The sequence below is a fragment of the Gobio gobio genome (assembly GCF_949357685.1).
Source record: "Gobio gobio genome assembly, chromosome: 2".
NCBI classification, from domain to species: Eukaryota; Metazoa; Chordata; class Actinopteri; order Cypriniformes; family Gobionidae; genus Gobio; species Gobio gobio.
The window spans coordinates 44,926,232-44,939,390 of NC_137098.1; the positions used below are offsets into that span (position 1 = coordinate 44,926,232).

The 13,159-nt window shown below is 36.1% G+C and overlaps 2 protein-coding genes across 2 annotated transcripts in view; one reads left to right on the forward strand and one right to left on the reverse strand.

Annotated features, from left to right (window-relative positions):
• Positions 1-480: 480 nt before the first annotated feature.
• lctla (lactase-like a) lies at positions 481-10,185 on the reverse strand (the record flags this gene model as incomplete). Its single annotated transcript, XM_079803773.1, has 13 exons — positions 481-602; positions 1,881-1,944; positions 2,104-2,303; positions 2,995-3,121; positions 4,623-4,893; positions 5,000-5,165; positions 5,252-5,306; positions 5,820-5,915; positions 7,123-7,251; positions 7,794-7,903; positions 7,986-8,073; positions 8,162-8,322; positions 10,059-10,185. 13 exons carry the CDS (start codon positions 10,183-10,185, stop codon positions 481-483), a joined length of 1,716 nt encoding a protein of 571 aa, XP_079659899.1.
• Positions 10,186-11,842: 1,657 nt separating this feature from the next.
• The window catches only part of crybgx (crystallin beta gamma X), a gene marked incomplete at both ends in the record, with an annotated part of 1,831 nt that continues 514 nt past the window's right edge, over positions 11,843-13,159 (forward strand). The window contains 4 exons of the mRNA XM_079841096.1: positions 11,843-11,886; positions 12,308-12,356; positions 12,619-12,740; positions 13,024-13,159. Coding sequence (XP_079697222.1) covers positions 11,843-11,886; positions 12,308-12,356; positions 12,619-12,740; positions 13,024-13,159 — 351 coding nt within the window. The remainder of the gene's footprint in view (positions 11,887-12,307; positions 12,357-12,618; positions 12,741-13,023) is intronic.

Below are 13,159 nucleotides of genomic sequence, written 5' to 3' on the forward strand. Positions count from 1 at the left end.
AGACACATCAACAAAAAGAGACATAGGCTAATGCAGGGTTTCAAACTTTATTGAAAGCACAAATATCATACATGTGGACCTTATACTGCAATGTATGCATTAGTAGGTGTTTGAATCACTGTATTTTAGTATTATAAAGTTATACAAACACATTTATTATAGTTTTTATCGTATGATTGTATTATTATCACATAAACAAATGCCATTGCTAATGGGGTTAAAAAAAAGGCTTTCAAAAAGTTTCATAAACTCTTTCTCACCTCATATTCAAACATGCAAACCTCAACTTATCCTCTGAGTAATTTATTGAGTGATGTTTGGATGGTCCAACAATTTATGAACAGAGAAGTACATTATGGACCATTTTATTTGAAGGTACATGTAAACGAGTCTCCGCATATCGTAATTATTATGAATAATCAATAAAAAAGGGAATTGCTGTGAAATGTGAAAAAATATAGGTGTGTAAGTGTGAAGCAGTCAGTTTAATATCCGTGTTCTCAGCAGAAACATGAGAAAAACTGCACTGAGGAGAATGCAGAGAGTGCACACAGTGGGGACGACAATCTCCGTGACCATCTCCATGTGGCTGATCAGTGGATCTGCAAGAAAACACACAGGTAAGTCATAAATAGCTCTAGCACTGCCCAGAGAACATGTGATACATGCTAACCTCCAAAAATAGCAACATTTCGGCCCTGTACCGTCCTAAACTTCATCATGCACTGGCCAAACCTTTGGCATATCTGCATGTTCCTTATTTTCCTGGGATTTTCTTCTAGCTGGAAGGGCAAACAAAAGAAAATTCCTGTTAGAAAGTTACGTTATAATTTTCTTTCTCTGTATATTGTGCTTGGTTACAAATAGAAAATGTAACTTGAGACAGAATTTTCTTTAATTTGCCCCAGCTAGATCACTGCCAGTGTACTGACGAAACATGCTACCTATCAGATTGTGCTACCAACAATATATTTGCATTGTTTAAGGGTAGGTGTAGGTATGGATGTTAAAAAAGCCTCAGACCACTTGAATATGATGCTGGTAGCCAGTCTTAAGACCATTTTTTAAGGTCTTGGTCTTGTCTCAGTCTCAGACTTTTGAGAGGACTCAGGATTTTGTTTCAAGACCGGTCAAGACCACAACTGCTGGGATATTACTAAATTGCCAGTGCATTGTCTAATTTATTTATTAACATCATTATTGTGATTGGACGTGAAACAGACTGCTTCTTATTTCTAATTTGATTTATTTATTGTGCCGGTTCATAAATTTATGAGGGATTGTGTCAAAAATGTCACCAACATTAATACAAATGCTCACAAAAATCAAGATGTTGAATAAAAAAGTATTTATATGAGATCTGGATTTTTATATTATAACATGATATAATTAACAATATCGCAAGAGCAAGACAGCTGTTTTCTCAAATTTGAGCATGACTGCAAACATGCTTTTATACAAACATTCAATAAAACATTATTCTCAACATTATTTATGCATTTGTAATTTACCAATTCAGATGCATCTTCTGTACCACCTCTGCAGTTCAAAGATGAATTTTGTTGTTTAGGATTTCATTTGCTTGGTAACAGCTCTATAGTGTCTTATTCTAATTATATTTATTGATTAAAAATAAGCCATTTCTCAGGGGGTATTTAAGGAGTGCTGGTCTGGTCTTTTTCTTGACTCGGTCTCGCCCTGACTTGGTTTCGTCTTGGTCTCAACACACATTGATCTTGTCTTGACTTGGTCTCTGGTTTGGTGGTCTTGATTACAACACTTTGTGTTTTCACTATCGATTTGTGCTACCAATCTGTTTTAATGGGAGGTAGCACAATCTGAACCCAGTGGGAAGTGAAGTCAGCAACAGTTACACTAACCTGCCGCTAGGAGCTGGTTACTTGAGGTGCATGTTTCCAGTGCCTTTCTTTTCCAGCTTTCAATCTGTGGTAAACATTATCAAGCTTAAAAACTGCATAAGATGTTAACTGAGAGATAATATAAAGTTTGCACAAAAAATGCTCTTCTTTACTCAAAAGATGAACTAAACATTAAATTAGTATTACATTATATTGCTTAAGTCGATTTCCGATGAATTCATACCTCTCTCTGATTGGGGAAACCATTCGAGCTGATGATGCGCTTGTAGTACTGAACTGATGCTTTTGGGTAGCGTGGTTTATTTTTGGTCCCAAAATCCACATAGTACAGGCCAAATCTTTCAGAGTAGCCCTCATCCCACTCAAACTTGTCAAGCAGTGACCAAGCTGTGTAGCCTTTCACATTCACTCCATCTTTAACCGCTGAATGAAAAGTGGAAAAAAAAACCCAGAAGGTTACTTTCACTGGATGAATAGGTTTTATTTATCAGTGAACGAAGAGCAATATGATTTGGAGCTCTGTAGAATTTTCTATTTTTCGAGACCTAAAGCATTCACATGGTCAATCAATAATCAAGTTAGATTTGCATGTTGTCAATGTTTTTGCGAATCAGGCCAAATGGGTCATTTTATTAAATCTAGTCTAAGACAGTGGTTCTCAACCTTTTTTATTTGAAGGCCCCCCTTTTTATAATATTAATACGCCCCATTAATGGTTAAGAGATTTTCTCTGGTATTTCTTCTGTAATTATGACAGTGCTGCTTGTTTCCAAACTCTTTCATTAACACAAATTTATAGATTAAATTTATTGAACAAGATTCATTTTGTAATTCAACTAATTTGGTCATTTTTAAAATATAGTTATAAATAGGAAAAAATAAATATGATTTCAGTTTACAATAGTTTTTTTTAAAAGTTATAATTATGTTTTAATATAGTTAAATATATGAGTTATATTTATGGGATGTTTTGCCTTTATCTTTATAGAACAATAGAGAACAATGGAATCATTTTTAATACAAAGTCATACTGTAGCCCTGACCCCTTTGTTGAGCTCCACTGGTCTAAGAATATTTAAAAATAGAAGGCATAGACTCCTCTATTGATTCTGACCTTTAAACATTTCATTTATGTAATCCCTGAAGTACTGCATTCTCCAGTCATCACACAGTTCTGTGCACATCATCTTCTCTGATACTCCATTTCCTGTCACGTAAATCATGGGGTCTCCATACTGTGTCTGAGAATACAAAAAGATTTACGAGTCATCAATGTGCTAGTCTACTAGTCTACATCAATGTGCTAGACTAGTTGTTGTTAACCCTTAATTGTCTCTCAAGTAGGGTTTACGTTTGAGTTTTACATAGAAAACTATATATAATTTTTTTTATTTACTTCTCAACTATACATTTATGCTGTGTTTTTGTGGGTATTTGGTAGATTTTTACCTATTTACTGCACAAATACTTAACTATGTCATAAATTGGCTCATTAAAAAAAAAAAAAATTATGAAAAAAATCACTTGAATGATGATTTTAAATAAATGTAAATAGTTTTTGGACATTGCTCTATGTGTTAGGGATAGAATACCGCCATCTGTAGTTTTTTTGGAAAAACTTTGGGAATTATAGTTAAAGAGAAAGCGTGCAATGACCACATTATCCACTAGAGGTCCATAGGGAAGTTATGCAAAAGTTAAGCTGCCTTTCATCTTTCTTTTATTTGCCCTTTTCCCTCTCTTTCTCATGATTGTTGCATGTTGCATTTGTGCTCTAGTATTTGTCCTTCATTTATGTATGGATTTTTTTCAGATATATGCCAGTTTTGTTGATTTTATTTGCCAGTTTCTATAAAAATGCTCTCTGTTGCTGTCACACACATGTGTGTGTTTGTGTGTGTGTGCGTGTATGAGACAGAAAGTTCGTTCCACTTTGTGTTTATGCTCTAGGACCAGATCTTGATATAAATGTAGACATTTTCAGATTTATACTGGATTTAGTTGATTTTTTTTACAAACAAAGTGAAAAAAAGCATTTTTTACATTTTCCCATTCATTGCCAAAATCAAACAAATGCTCCAGACACCTGTGTTTGTGTGTGTGTGTGTGTGTGTGTGTGTGTGTGTGTGTGTGTGTGTGTGTGTGTGTGTGTGTGTGTGTGTGTGTGTGTGAGTGAACATGCTTGTTCCATATTGCATTTGTGCTCTAGTATTAGTACTTCATTTATGTATGAAAATCTTTCAGATTTATGCCAGTTTTGATTTTATTTGCCAATTTCTATAAAAATACTCTCTGTTGCAGTCACACACATGTGTGTGTTTTTGTGTGTGTGTACGTGTGTGTGTATGAGATAGAAAGTTCGTTCTACTTTGTGTTTATGCTCTAGGATCAGACCTTGATGTAAATGTGGAAATTTTCAGATTTATACTGAATTTAGTAAAAAAAAAATTGACAAAAAAAGTGAAAAAAATGTATTTACACTTTCCCATTCATTTTCAATGTGGGGTCAATCTGACCCGAGGGACTTAAACTGTAAAAAAAATTGTACACACCTATAGAACAACCAAATCAAGCCCAGATTTTTTGTGCATGTTTAGATAGATTATTTGGAAAAGTCACAGAGTCTCATGGCCCTGAGATGAAGGGAACACTTTTTAAAAATGGAGGAAAAGTCCAGTGGGGTCAGCTGGACCCCAAGGGACGATTAAGGGTTAAGTTGTTAACAGAGATGTGTAAATGTACCTTTACAAAGCTGAGCAGACGGCGGAAGCCCCATGGCACAGAGTAGAGCCACTCTGATCCAGGGTCAGGCCACAGTGGGTCCACCAGCTCAGCCAGGTCACGGTCAGTGAAGTAGCTGTTTCCTCGGTTGGAGGGGAAGTTCTTTTGTGTGATGTAGCGTGTGGTGAAGTGACTGATGCCCAGGAAGTCACAAGTACCTCTGATGAAACTTTTCTCTTGAGGGCTGAAAGTAGGCAGGCGAGAGCTACTCAGGCCCTGCTGGGCACTCTTCCTACCTGCAGAAATAAAACAGAAAAAGGCTGATGAAATATATGTAAATGATTACCAGCCCAAACTAAAAACATAGGTAATTTTAAATATATATATTTATTTGCCACTTACCTATGTAGTCTTTCATTATTTGAGGATAGTCTCCATTAAAGAGTGGCGTGGCAAACCAGCCCAAGTGGAACTGAACATATCTTTCAGCGGCTTCTATGTCTCGCTGATTGGTGACATCCACTGGTTCTCCCCAGTCTGCTGACAGGGAGATGCCCACCATACCTGAAATGGCAGAAACACTTATACCAGTTTGGACCTTTGTGCCTTGACACGTTAAAAGCTGAGTTCAGTATCTGAAATTTGTCTACCTTTCTGCTTGTTTCGCCATTGGGTGTCGTATGTGTGCCACACCTTAGCATGAGCCTGTCAGTGAAGCAGAGGGTAAAAGTGAGCTTCAGTTCACTACATTTGAATTTGTATCAGAAGAACAGTGGTTTTATTAGTTGATCAATCTTTTTAGAAAAGCTTGCTATCCCTAAATGAATGTTTATATGATCATTTGTGTTTTATCATTTATATTTATAATTTTTGTCTCTGCCCATAATCAGAGCATTTTCTGGTTTAGAGGATCCACCTTATTTTGCAATGCAGAAGTGAGCCTTCAGACTTCAGATTCATTAACCACTATAGGTAGATAATTAAACGAAAAACAATGTGCAGTAAACAGTAGAACTATTGGGCTACAAACCACTGTGTTTATGATTTTGATAACCAAATTGCAATATCAAACAGCATAATAGCTGTTTTTAGCTCAAATTACTGGAACTGATACCGCTTACATATTGCCGCACCTGCAAAGTGAATTTAGCATATGAATTATGCTGCTTATTTGTTAGGGCTATTCGACTACAGTGGACTGCTGTGGATTTTGATCACCTTAATGATGTTGTGGGCAGCATTATAGGGACCAGTACCCCTCAACTTCAGACCAGGAGCATGTTCTCCAGTCTCATATCCCTCCACTGCAACAGACTGGAAACATGGGAGGAATCTTTACTGCCAGTGTAAGAAGGACTTTGAACCAGATAATAAACAGATTTTGCTCATACAAGTCCTGACAGGAATTGTTGCTAGCTATATATACGTATATATACACTATATTGCCAAAAGTTTTGGGACGCCTGCCTTTACATGCATATGAACTTTAATGACATCCCATTCTTAATCCGTAGGGTTTAATATGGAGTTGGCCCACCCTATGCAGCTATAACAGCTTCAACTCTTCTGGGAAGGCTTTCCACAAGGCTTAGGAGTGTGTTTATGGGAATTTATGACCATTCTTCTTGAAGCGCATTTGTGAGGTCAGGCACTGATGTTGGACGAGAAGGCCTGGCTCACAGTCTCCGCTCTAATTCATCCCAAAGGTGTTCTATCGGGTTGAGGTCAGGACTCTGTGCAGGCCAGTCAAGTTCTCGCTCATCCATGTCTTTGTAGACCTTGCTTTGTGCACTGGTGCGCAGTCATGTTGGAACAGGAAGGAGCCATTCCCAAACTGTTCCCACAAAGTTGGGAGCATGAAATTGTCCAAAATGTCTTGGTATGCTGAAGCATTAAGAGTTCCTTTCACTGGAACTAAGGGGCCAAGCCCAACCCCTGAAAAACAACTCCACACCATAATTCACCAAACTTTACACTTGGCACAATGCAGTCAGGCAAGTACTTTCCTGGCAACCGCCAAACCAGACTCATCCATCGGATTGCCAGACAGAGAAGCCTGATTCGTCACTCCAGGTGTGCTTTACACCTCTACATCCGAAGCTTTGAAACCCATTCCATGAAGCACTCTACACACTGTTCTTGAGCTAATCTGAAGGGCACAGGTCTTGGAGGTCTGTAGCTATTGACTCTGCAGACCGTACCATGCTTGAATTCACTGAGCTCCTCAGAGCGACCCATTCCTTCACAAATGTTTGTAGAAGCGTCGGCATGACTAGGTGCTTGATGTTATACACATCTGGCCATGGAAGTGATTGGAACAACTTACTTCAATGATTGGGGTGTCCCAATACTTTTGGCAATATACTGTAAATAAGCTTAGAAAGGGCTTGAAATGATTCACTAATATTTTGGAATTTCTAAAGAAATTTCAAGTTACTTGAAATTTGCATGAAAATAAATGATGATTAAATTTTTAGCGAGTTGGAATTGTAATAGTGGACACTATTTTTACAATTCTTACCCAAGGATTGTTGAAGGTGATCCAGTATTTTATTCGATTGCCAAATCTCTCAAAGCACAGGTTGGCAAAATCGTTGAAGAAGTTGACCATACTTGCATTTTGCCAACCTCCATATTTTTCCTCCAGAACCTGTAAAGGCACAGGTATTTTGAAAATGAAATCAAATTGAAGTATACTCTAATGTACTCTTTTGAAAGAAGTGTACTGTGACATACAAATGTGTAATGTGTCGTACATATTTTTTGAAAGAGAATTCAGATTCATTCCCTGTGTCTGAATGTTTCATATACTACATACAGTTAAAGGTAGATAACGAGTAGAGTAGTATATGTGAGATGAGTAGTTTATGTGAATTCACAGTATTCATAAAACAGTAACAGCCAAAAGTACCCAGATGACTTACTACAATGTGATTTTGAAGTGCGCATCCAATGGACACTTTACTATCCCATGAGGCCACAGGAGAGGATTTATGAATGGCAGAGAAGTGACGCAACTGACACTGGCAGATGTAGTACGTCCGAAATTTCATTCATATTACCCACATTCATACTATATAGAACATACTTTTTTAAATGGTCACAAAATACGTTTCAAACTAATTGTAGTACCTAAGCAGTATGCGATTTCAGACACAGCTATTGTCTTCCTCAGTGAGGATTTTGTTTTACCTGAGGTAAGTCCCAGTGGTAGAGCGTCACAATCGGCGTGATTCTGTTCTCCAGAAGCATTTCAATCAGGTTATCATAGTGCTCTATCCCTTTCTCATTGATGAAGTCAGCTAAAAGACAATCAGTAAAACGTTTAGTAATGATTCTTGTAAAATATTACAATTTTATATATTGGCATATAATTGTAATTACTCCTAATGCCACTGGGCAGAATCCTTGGCCAGGAGATGGAAAAGAGATAGTGGTTCAGCTTCATGTCTTTCATCAGTGAGATATCATCCTAAAACATACATAAAAAAAACTCTTAGAACCAAAGTGTCTACATACTGTACATCATTGTGCATTTCTGATAAAGTACATCATAGCACCTTGATTTTATAATAGCCTTCACCGGATGAGTCACCAGTGTCATTCCGATCAATTTTCCCTCTCTTGTGGGAGAACACATCCCAGATGCTCTTTCCTTTTCCATCTTTATCCCATGCTCCTTCTGTTTGATATGCTGAGCTCCCAGCGCCCCAAGAGAATCCTGAAAATGTATATATACACACACTTTTCTATATAAAAATTATAGGGTTAATTTAACGTGTTAATTTAATGAATTAGTTATGGAAAAATAACGTGTTAAAAGGATTAGCACTTTTGATTAACACACCTGCTCCGCCCCAGACCTACGTAGGGCATCTTACATTTATTTCACACAGTTGATTGGTGACGAACATGATGCAGGGCATCAACCACTGATCTATGAGAGAACAACTCACTGCATGTAGAATGCATTTAGAATACCCCTAAAATTCAAGATGCCTGTGTATGAGATTTTGTCTAACATTTTATTTCATATGATATAAAGCATTGTTATTCTAGTAACGAGCACAATATCAGTTTCAAAAAGTGCTGTTTTTGTCCCGAATAGCAGTGCAAATTTGATATTGATTTTATAGCCTACAACAGTAAATACGAAGTTAATTTATTTATTTAATATTTATATATTTATTTCAGTCTGAGATAGTCTGAGGACAGCAGCCCCAGGCCAGCAGTCTCATATGGTCTATTCATAAAGAGAGCCATTTACTTAATTCCTGAATGAATCGGCCGTTTTTATTTTGGGGATAATTTGCCCAAAAATTTTAATTATTTTTATTTAAATTTACTCATGTAGTTTCCACCCTGTATGTATTTCTTTCTTTTGTAGAACATAAAGAAGATGAATGAAGAATGTATCTATATTTTGAAGAAATATATCTAAATACCAATTCAGATCCAGCTTCTGAAAAAAAAACACGGCTGTTGTAGCCTAAACATTTATGTGTATGAAATAGAATATTTCTTACCAAAACTACTTTTTGTTCTATTGTAGGCTACTATTTTATGTTTTTTCTCATTTAACACAATACATTATCTTTTAGGGGTAATTTCCCAGCCAAATTTTATGTGCAATTAATTTGATTAATTAATTGGCACATCATGTAATTAATAAGATTAAAAATGTTAATTGCGTGACAGCCCCAACACTGTAAAAAAAAAAATCAGGTCTCCAATGGAAAATTTTCTAGTGACCGATCACATCTACATTTTTCAATTGGCCAAATTTAATTTCTGTGAATTGATGCAATTTAATTCACAGAAATTCAGTTTGGCCAACTAAAAAATTTAGATGTGATCAGTCACTAGAAAATGTTCAATTGGAGACCTGATTTTTTATATATATATATATATATATATATATATATATATATATATATATATATATATATATATATATATATATATATATATATATATATATATATATATATATATATATATATATATATATATATATATATATATATATATTATATATATATATATATATATATATATATATATATTATATATATATATAATTTTTTTTTTTTTTTTTTTTTTTTTTGTTATAAACAAAAACAAGCCAAGCCCAGGTGAGAAAAAGTAACGCAAAAGTTACGTAATGCATTACTTTTCTTAAAAAGTAACTAAGTAACTCAATCAGTTACTTTTTAAGTGAGTAACGCAATATTGTAATGCATTACTTTTCAAGTAACTTTCCCCAACACTGTATATATAAAAAAATTATTAGTGTTATTTACCTGCTTTAATTTTACTGTGGTCCAAACATAATGTAAAAGAAAACATTTTCTACCAGATATATACTGTATATTGTTCTGTATATTTTTTATATTTGAGCTTAAAGAACACACATCTGTTTGTTAGTGTTATTTGCTTTTATGAGTAATGCTTTACCTGAAGGAAATGTGCCATACTGAAATGATCCCTTTTCGTTCTTGGTCCAGTCAAAGTCTTCACTAGAAAAAATGCAGGGGGCCAGAAGCAGAATGTGGCATATCCTCAGCACACTGTGTTGTGACATCCTCTTATTCTTAGAAGTCAGTTTTTCACCAGTAACACCTGCACAGGTAAAACAGACTCCTTTTACTTATACAGGCACAACTGCATGTTTATTCTTATAGTTGTTCTTAAATAGGTAATATGGAGAAACCTTATATCAGTCATCCTCATTTCAAAAATAAGTAAACATACTCAGAGTGGTCAGTTCTATAGCTGAGGCATATCAATGATGCATCCCAAACTAAAAAGCTGTCACAATCCACGTGCAATTGCCTGAAAATATCAAAAAACGAAACAAAAAAAAATTCCAAACCCAGATCAGATCAGGTGATTTAACTCTCATTTCGGCCAGCTATAAGACAAACTGACACAAAAGGCTATCAGAGACAAAAAATAAGTCAGTTTGTCAAGAGCTGCCAATATAAAAGACATTTCAAAAGTATTTATCCAGAAAAGAGTAGATGTGAGTTTCTATCTGAAGGAGAGAGGATGAGAAGATGATTAAAACGCTCCCTTCTGTTCACAGGAACCAGCCGCTTTGCCCTGTCTCGTGTCTCTCTCTCTCTCTCCCTCCTCTCATCCTCTCCCACCATCTATTCACACTCAAGCACATATACACATATACCTGCTACAGGCCTCACATTTGTCTCGACTGGATTCCACTCCAAAGTGCCAGAAGGTTTCCTATGCTTCTGAGCTTCATTCACCCTCACAAAGCTGCCCAGTGCCTGTGCGCCCGCATGCACAAAACAGTAGCGAAGCATCTAGTAGATCCGAGCTCCATTCAGGAGCCACACACAGGCCCAAATACCCACTATTCAAATTCAGTGGGCTGAGAGGGGAAAAGTGCTGCTCCTGACATGTTTTATAGAATTGAACATTTGACTCTGTAAGCAAGTTGATGTTGGTGTGGGTGATGCATTTGCATTTTGACCCCAAAGGAGAAATACAAGTTAATGCCATTAAAAAAATGTTGACTTTATTCAGAAGCATTTCTGAACCAATTCTGCATTCTTTTCATTAGCAATGTCTGAAACATAGAATGCAGAATGTAATATATAAATGATATAAAATCATATTTTAATATGTAAAATATTTGCATATTTTCCCCTTCTTAAATACTACTAGAATCCAATTATGACAGATCTAGTATAATCAATATAGACCAATATTAGGCTATATAAAATCCTGGCTGGTTACCACCGGACAGATCTATACATATGTGTAGCTGTCATTGTTTGAATGTTCATTGCTTTATACATTCAAACAATGTACACGAATACAGTTATAACATGCAAGTTGCATTGTAAACGAATTGTGAAAAGAATGCTGAATTGTTTCAGAAAGTGTCGGCACTGCACTCTTTAACCGTATGTGTATATGTTTGTGTATTTAGGTGTATGAAGCAGAATTTGTACAATGTATGTTGGTTTTTCTTGTGAACATGTGTTGTCTTGCATGTGCCACTGATGAGCATGTTTAAGCTTTTGTATGTGTGTATTTTGAGTTTCTATATGCACATATAGCTAAAGGCTTTGACAAAACTGTATGCGTTTAGCATATCAATACACAGACAGACTACAGAGAGAGCAGCAGAAAGTGTATGAGCATTCTAGCACTCCCTGTTTCTATGTACCTGCTGTATTTAAGGACCATCTTAGTGGCCACCACGAGCTGACATGAACATCTTTACTAAGGTCCCTGGACTAGCCCAACAAACCAGGTATGTTTGCGGTGCATTTGGAAACAAGAGCAACACCAACATTTGCGGACTGAGTTTCAACCAGATCTGCACCTCTCAAGAGGGCTGTATTAATCACTGCAGAAATGGCATGTAAAAGTCAGAACAACATCCGTGACTCATTGCAGTCTTGTGGAAGAGAATACATATGTAGTTCAGATCACATCCATGCCGTTAGGACAGCCCTAAGACAGAATACTGTTGTGCTTTGATTGGCAAACTGATTTGTTCCACACATACATTGTTTAAAATTTAAACGTTATAAACATTTGGAAAGAAACTCCAAACAGTTAAAAAATCTATGTTTCTAGGCTTCTTTCATGTCATATTTTTATTGATTGTTGTTGTTTATGTGTTCTCTGTTGGAAAATGTGCTAAGAGTATTGGACTTTTTTCCCCCTAGCAAGCTGGGGTCTGTGCTCCAACGTGCCTTCTACGGGTCCAGTGGGAGGGTAAGAGTTTATTTTGACGTTTATCCCTAAAAAGTGACTCACTGAGTTTGGTGCTGATGAATAATATATCTTTATGTTAACTGTTTGCTACTCTTTTGATTGCTTCTCATAAAGTTTTGTGGTGTTTTTAGGAAAAGCCATTTGGAAAGTTTCATATATGCTCTGAAAATTCTTTTAAATCCTTTTGTGTTTATTATATACTTAAATGAATGTGTGTGTATATATATATATATATATATATAACATTGGTTGTGTTTTTCAGGTGACCCTTTTCGATCAGAGGAACTTTGCAGGTCGGCGACTGGACCTGACCTCTGACTGTCAGAAATTGAGTGAAAAAAACTTTCCCGACAAATGCAACTCTGTCCAGGTGGAGAGTGGAGCGTGAGTACATGACAGTCTGGTATCTTACTTGACCTTTTATAAATCTCTGTTTAGCATGAGAATCCAAATCTTTAACAGTGTAAATAAGTCAGAATGCATGAAATAGCATTAGATCCCCCCTTTAATGGTTACTTCACATTTTGATTCAGTCGATATTTTGAAAAGATTCTAAGCTAAATTGAGTCATTTCTGCATTGTTTTTCCCCATTGTAATGTCATTTTGCTAATTCAAGCCCATTCAGATATGTTTTGAATTTTCACTATGAAATGTGTTCATATGTAGATGGGTAGGATATGAACATGAGAACTTCCGAGGGCGTCAGTACCTGTGGGACATGTCTGACAGGGGGGAGTACAATTGCACTGATAAGTGGTGTGCTCAGGGTGACCACATCTCCTCTGTTCGTGCTGTGAAACAG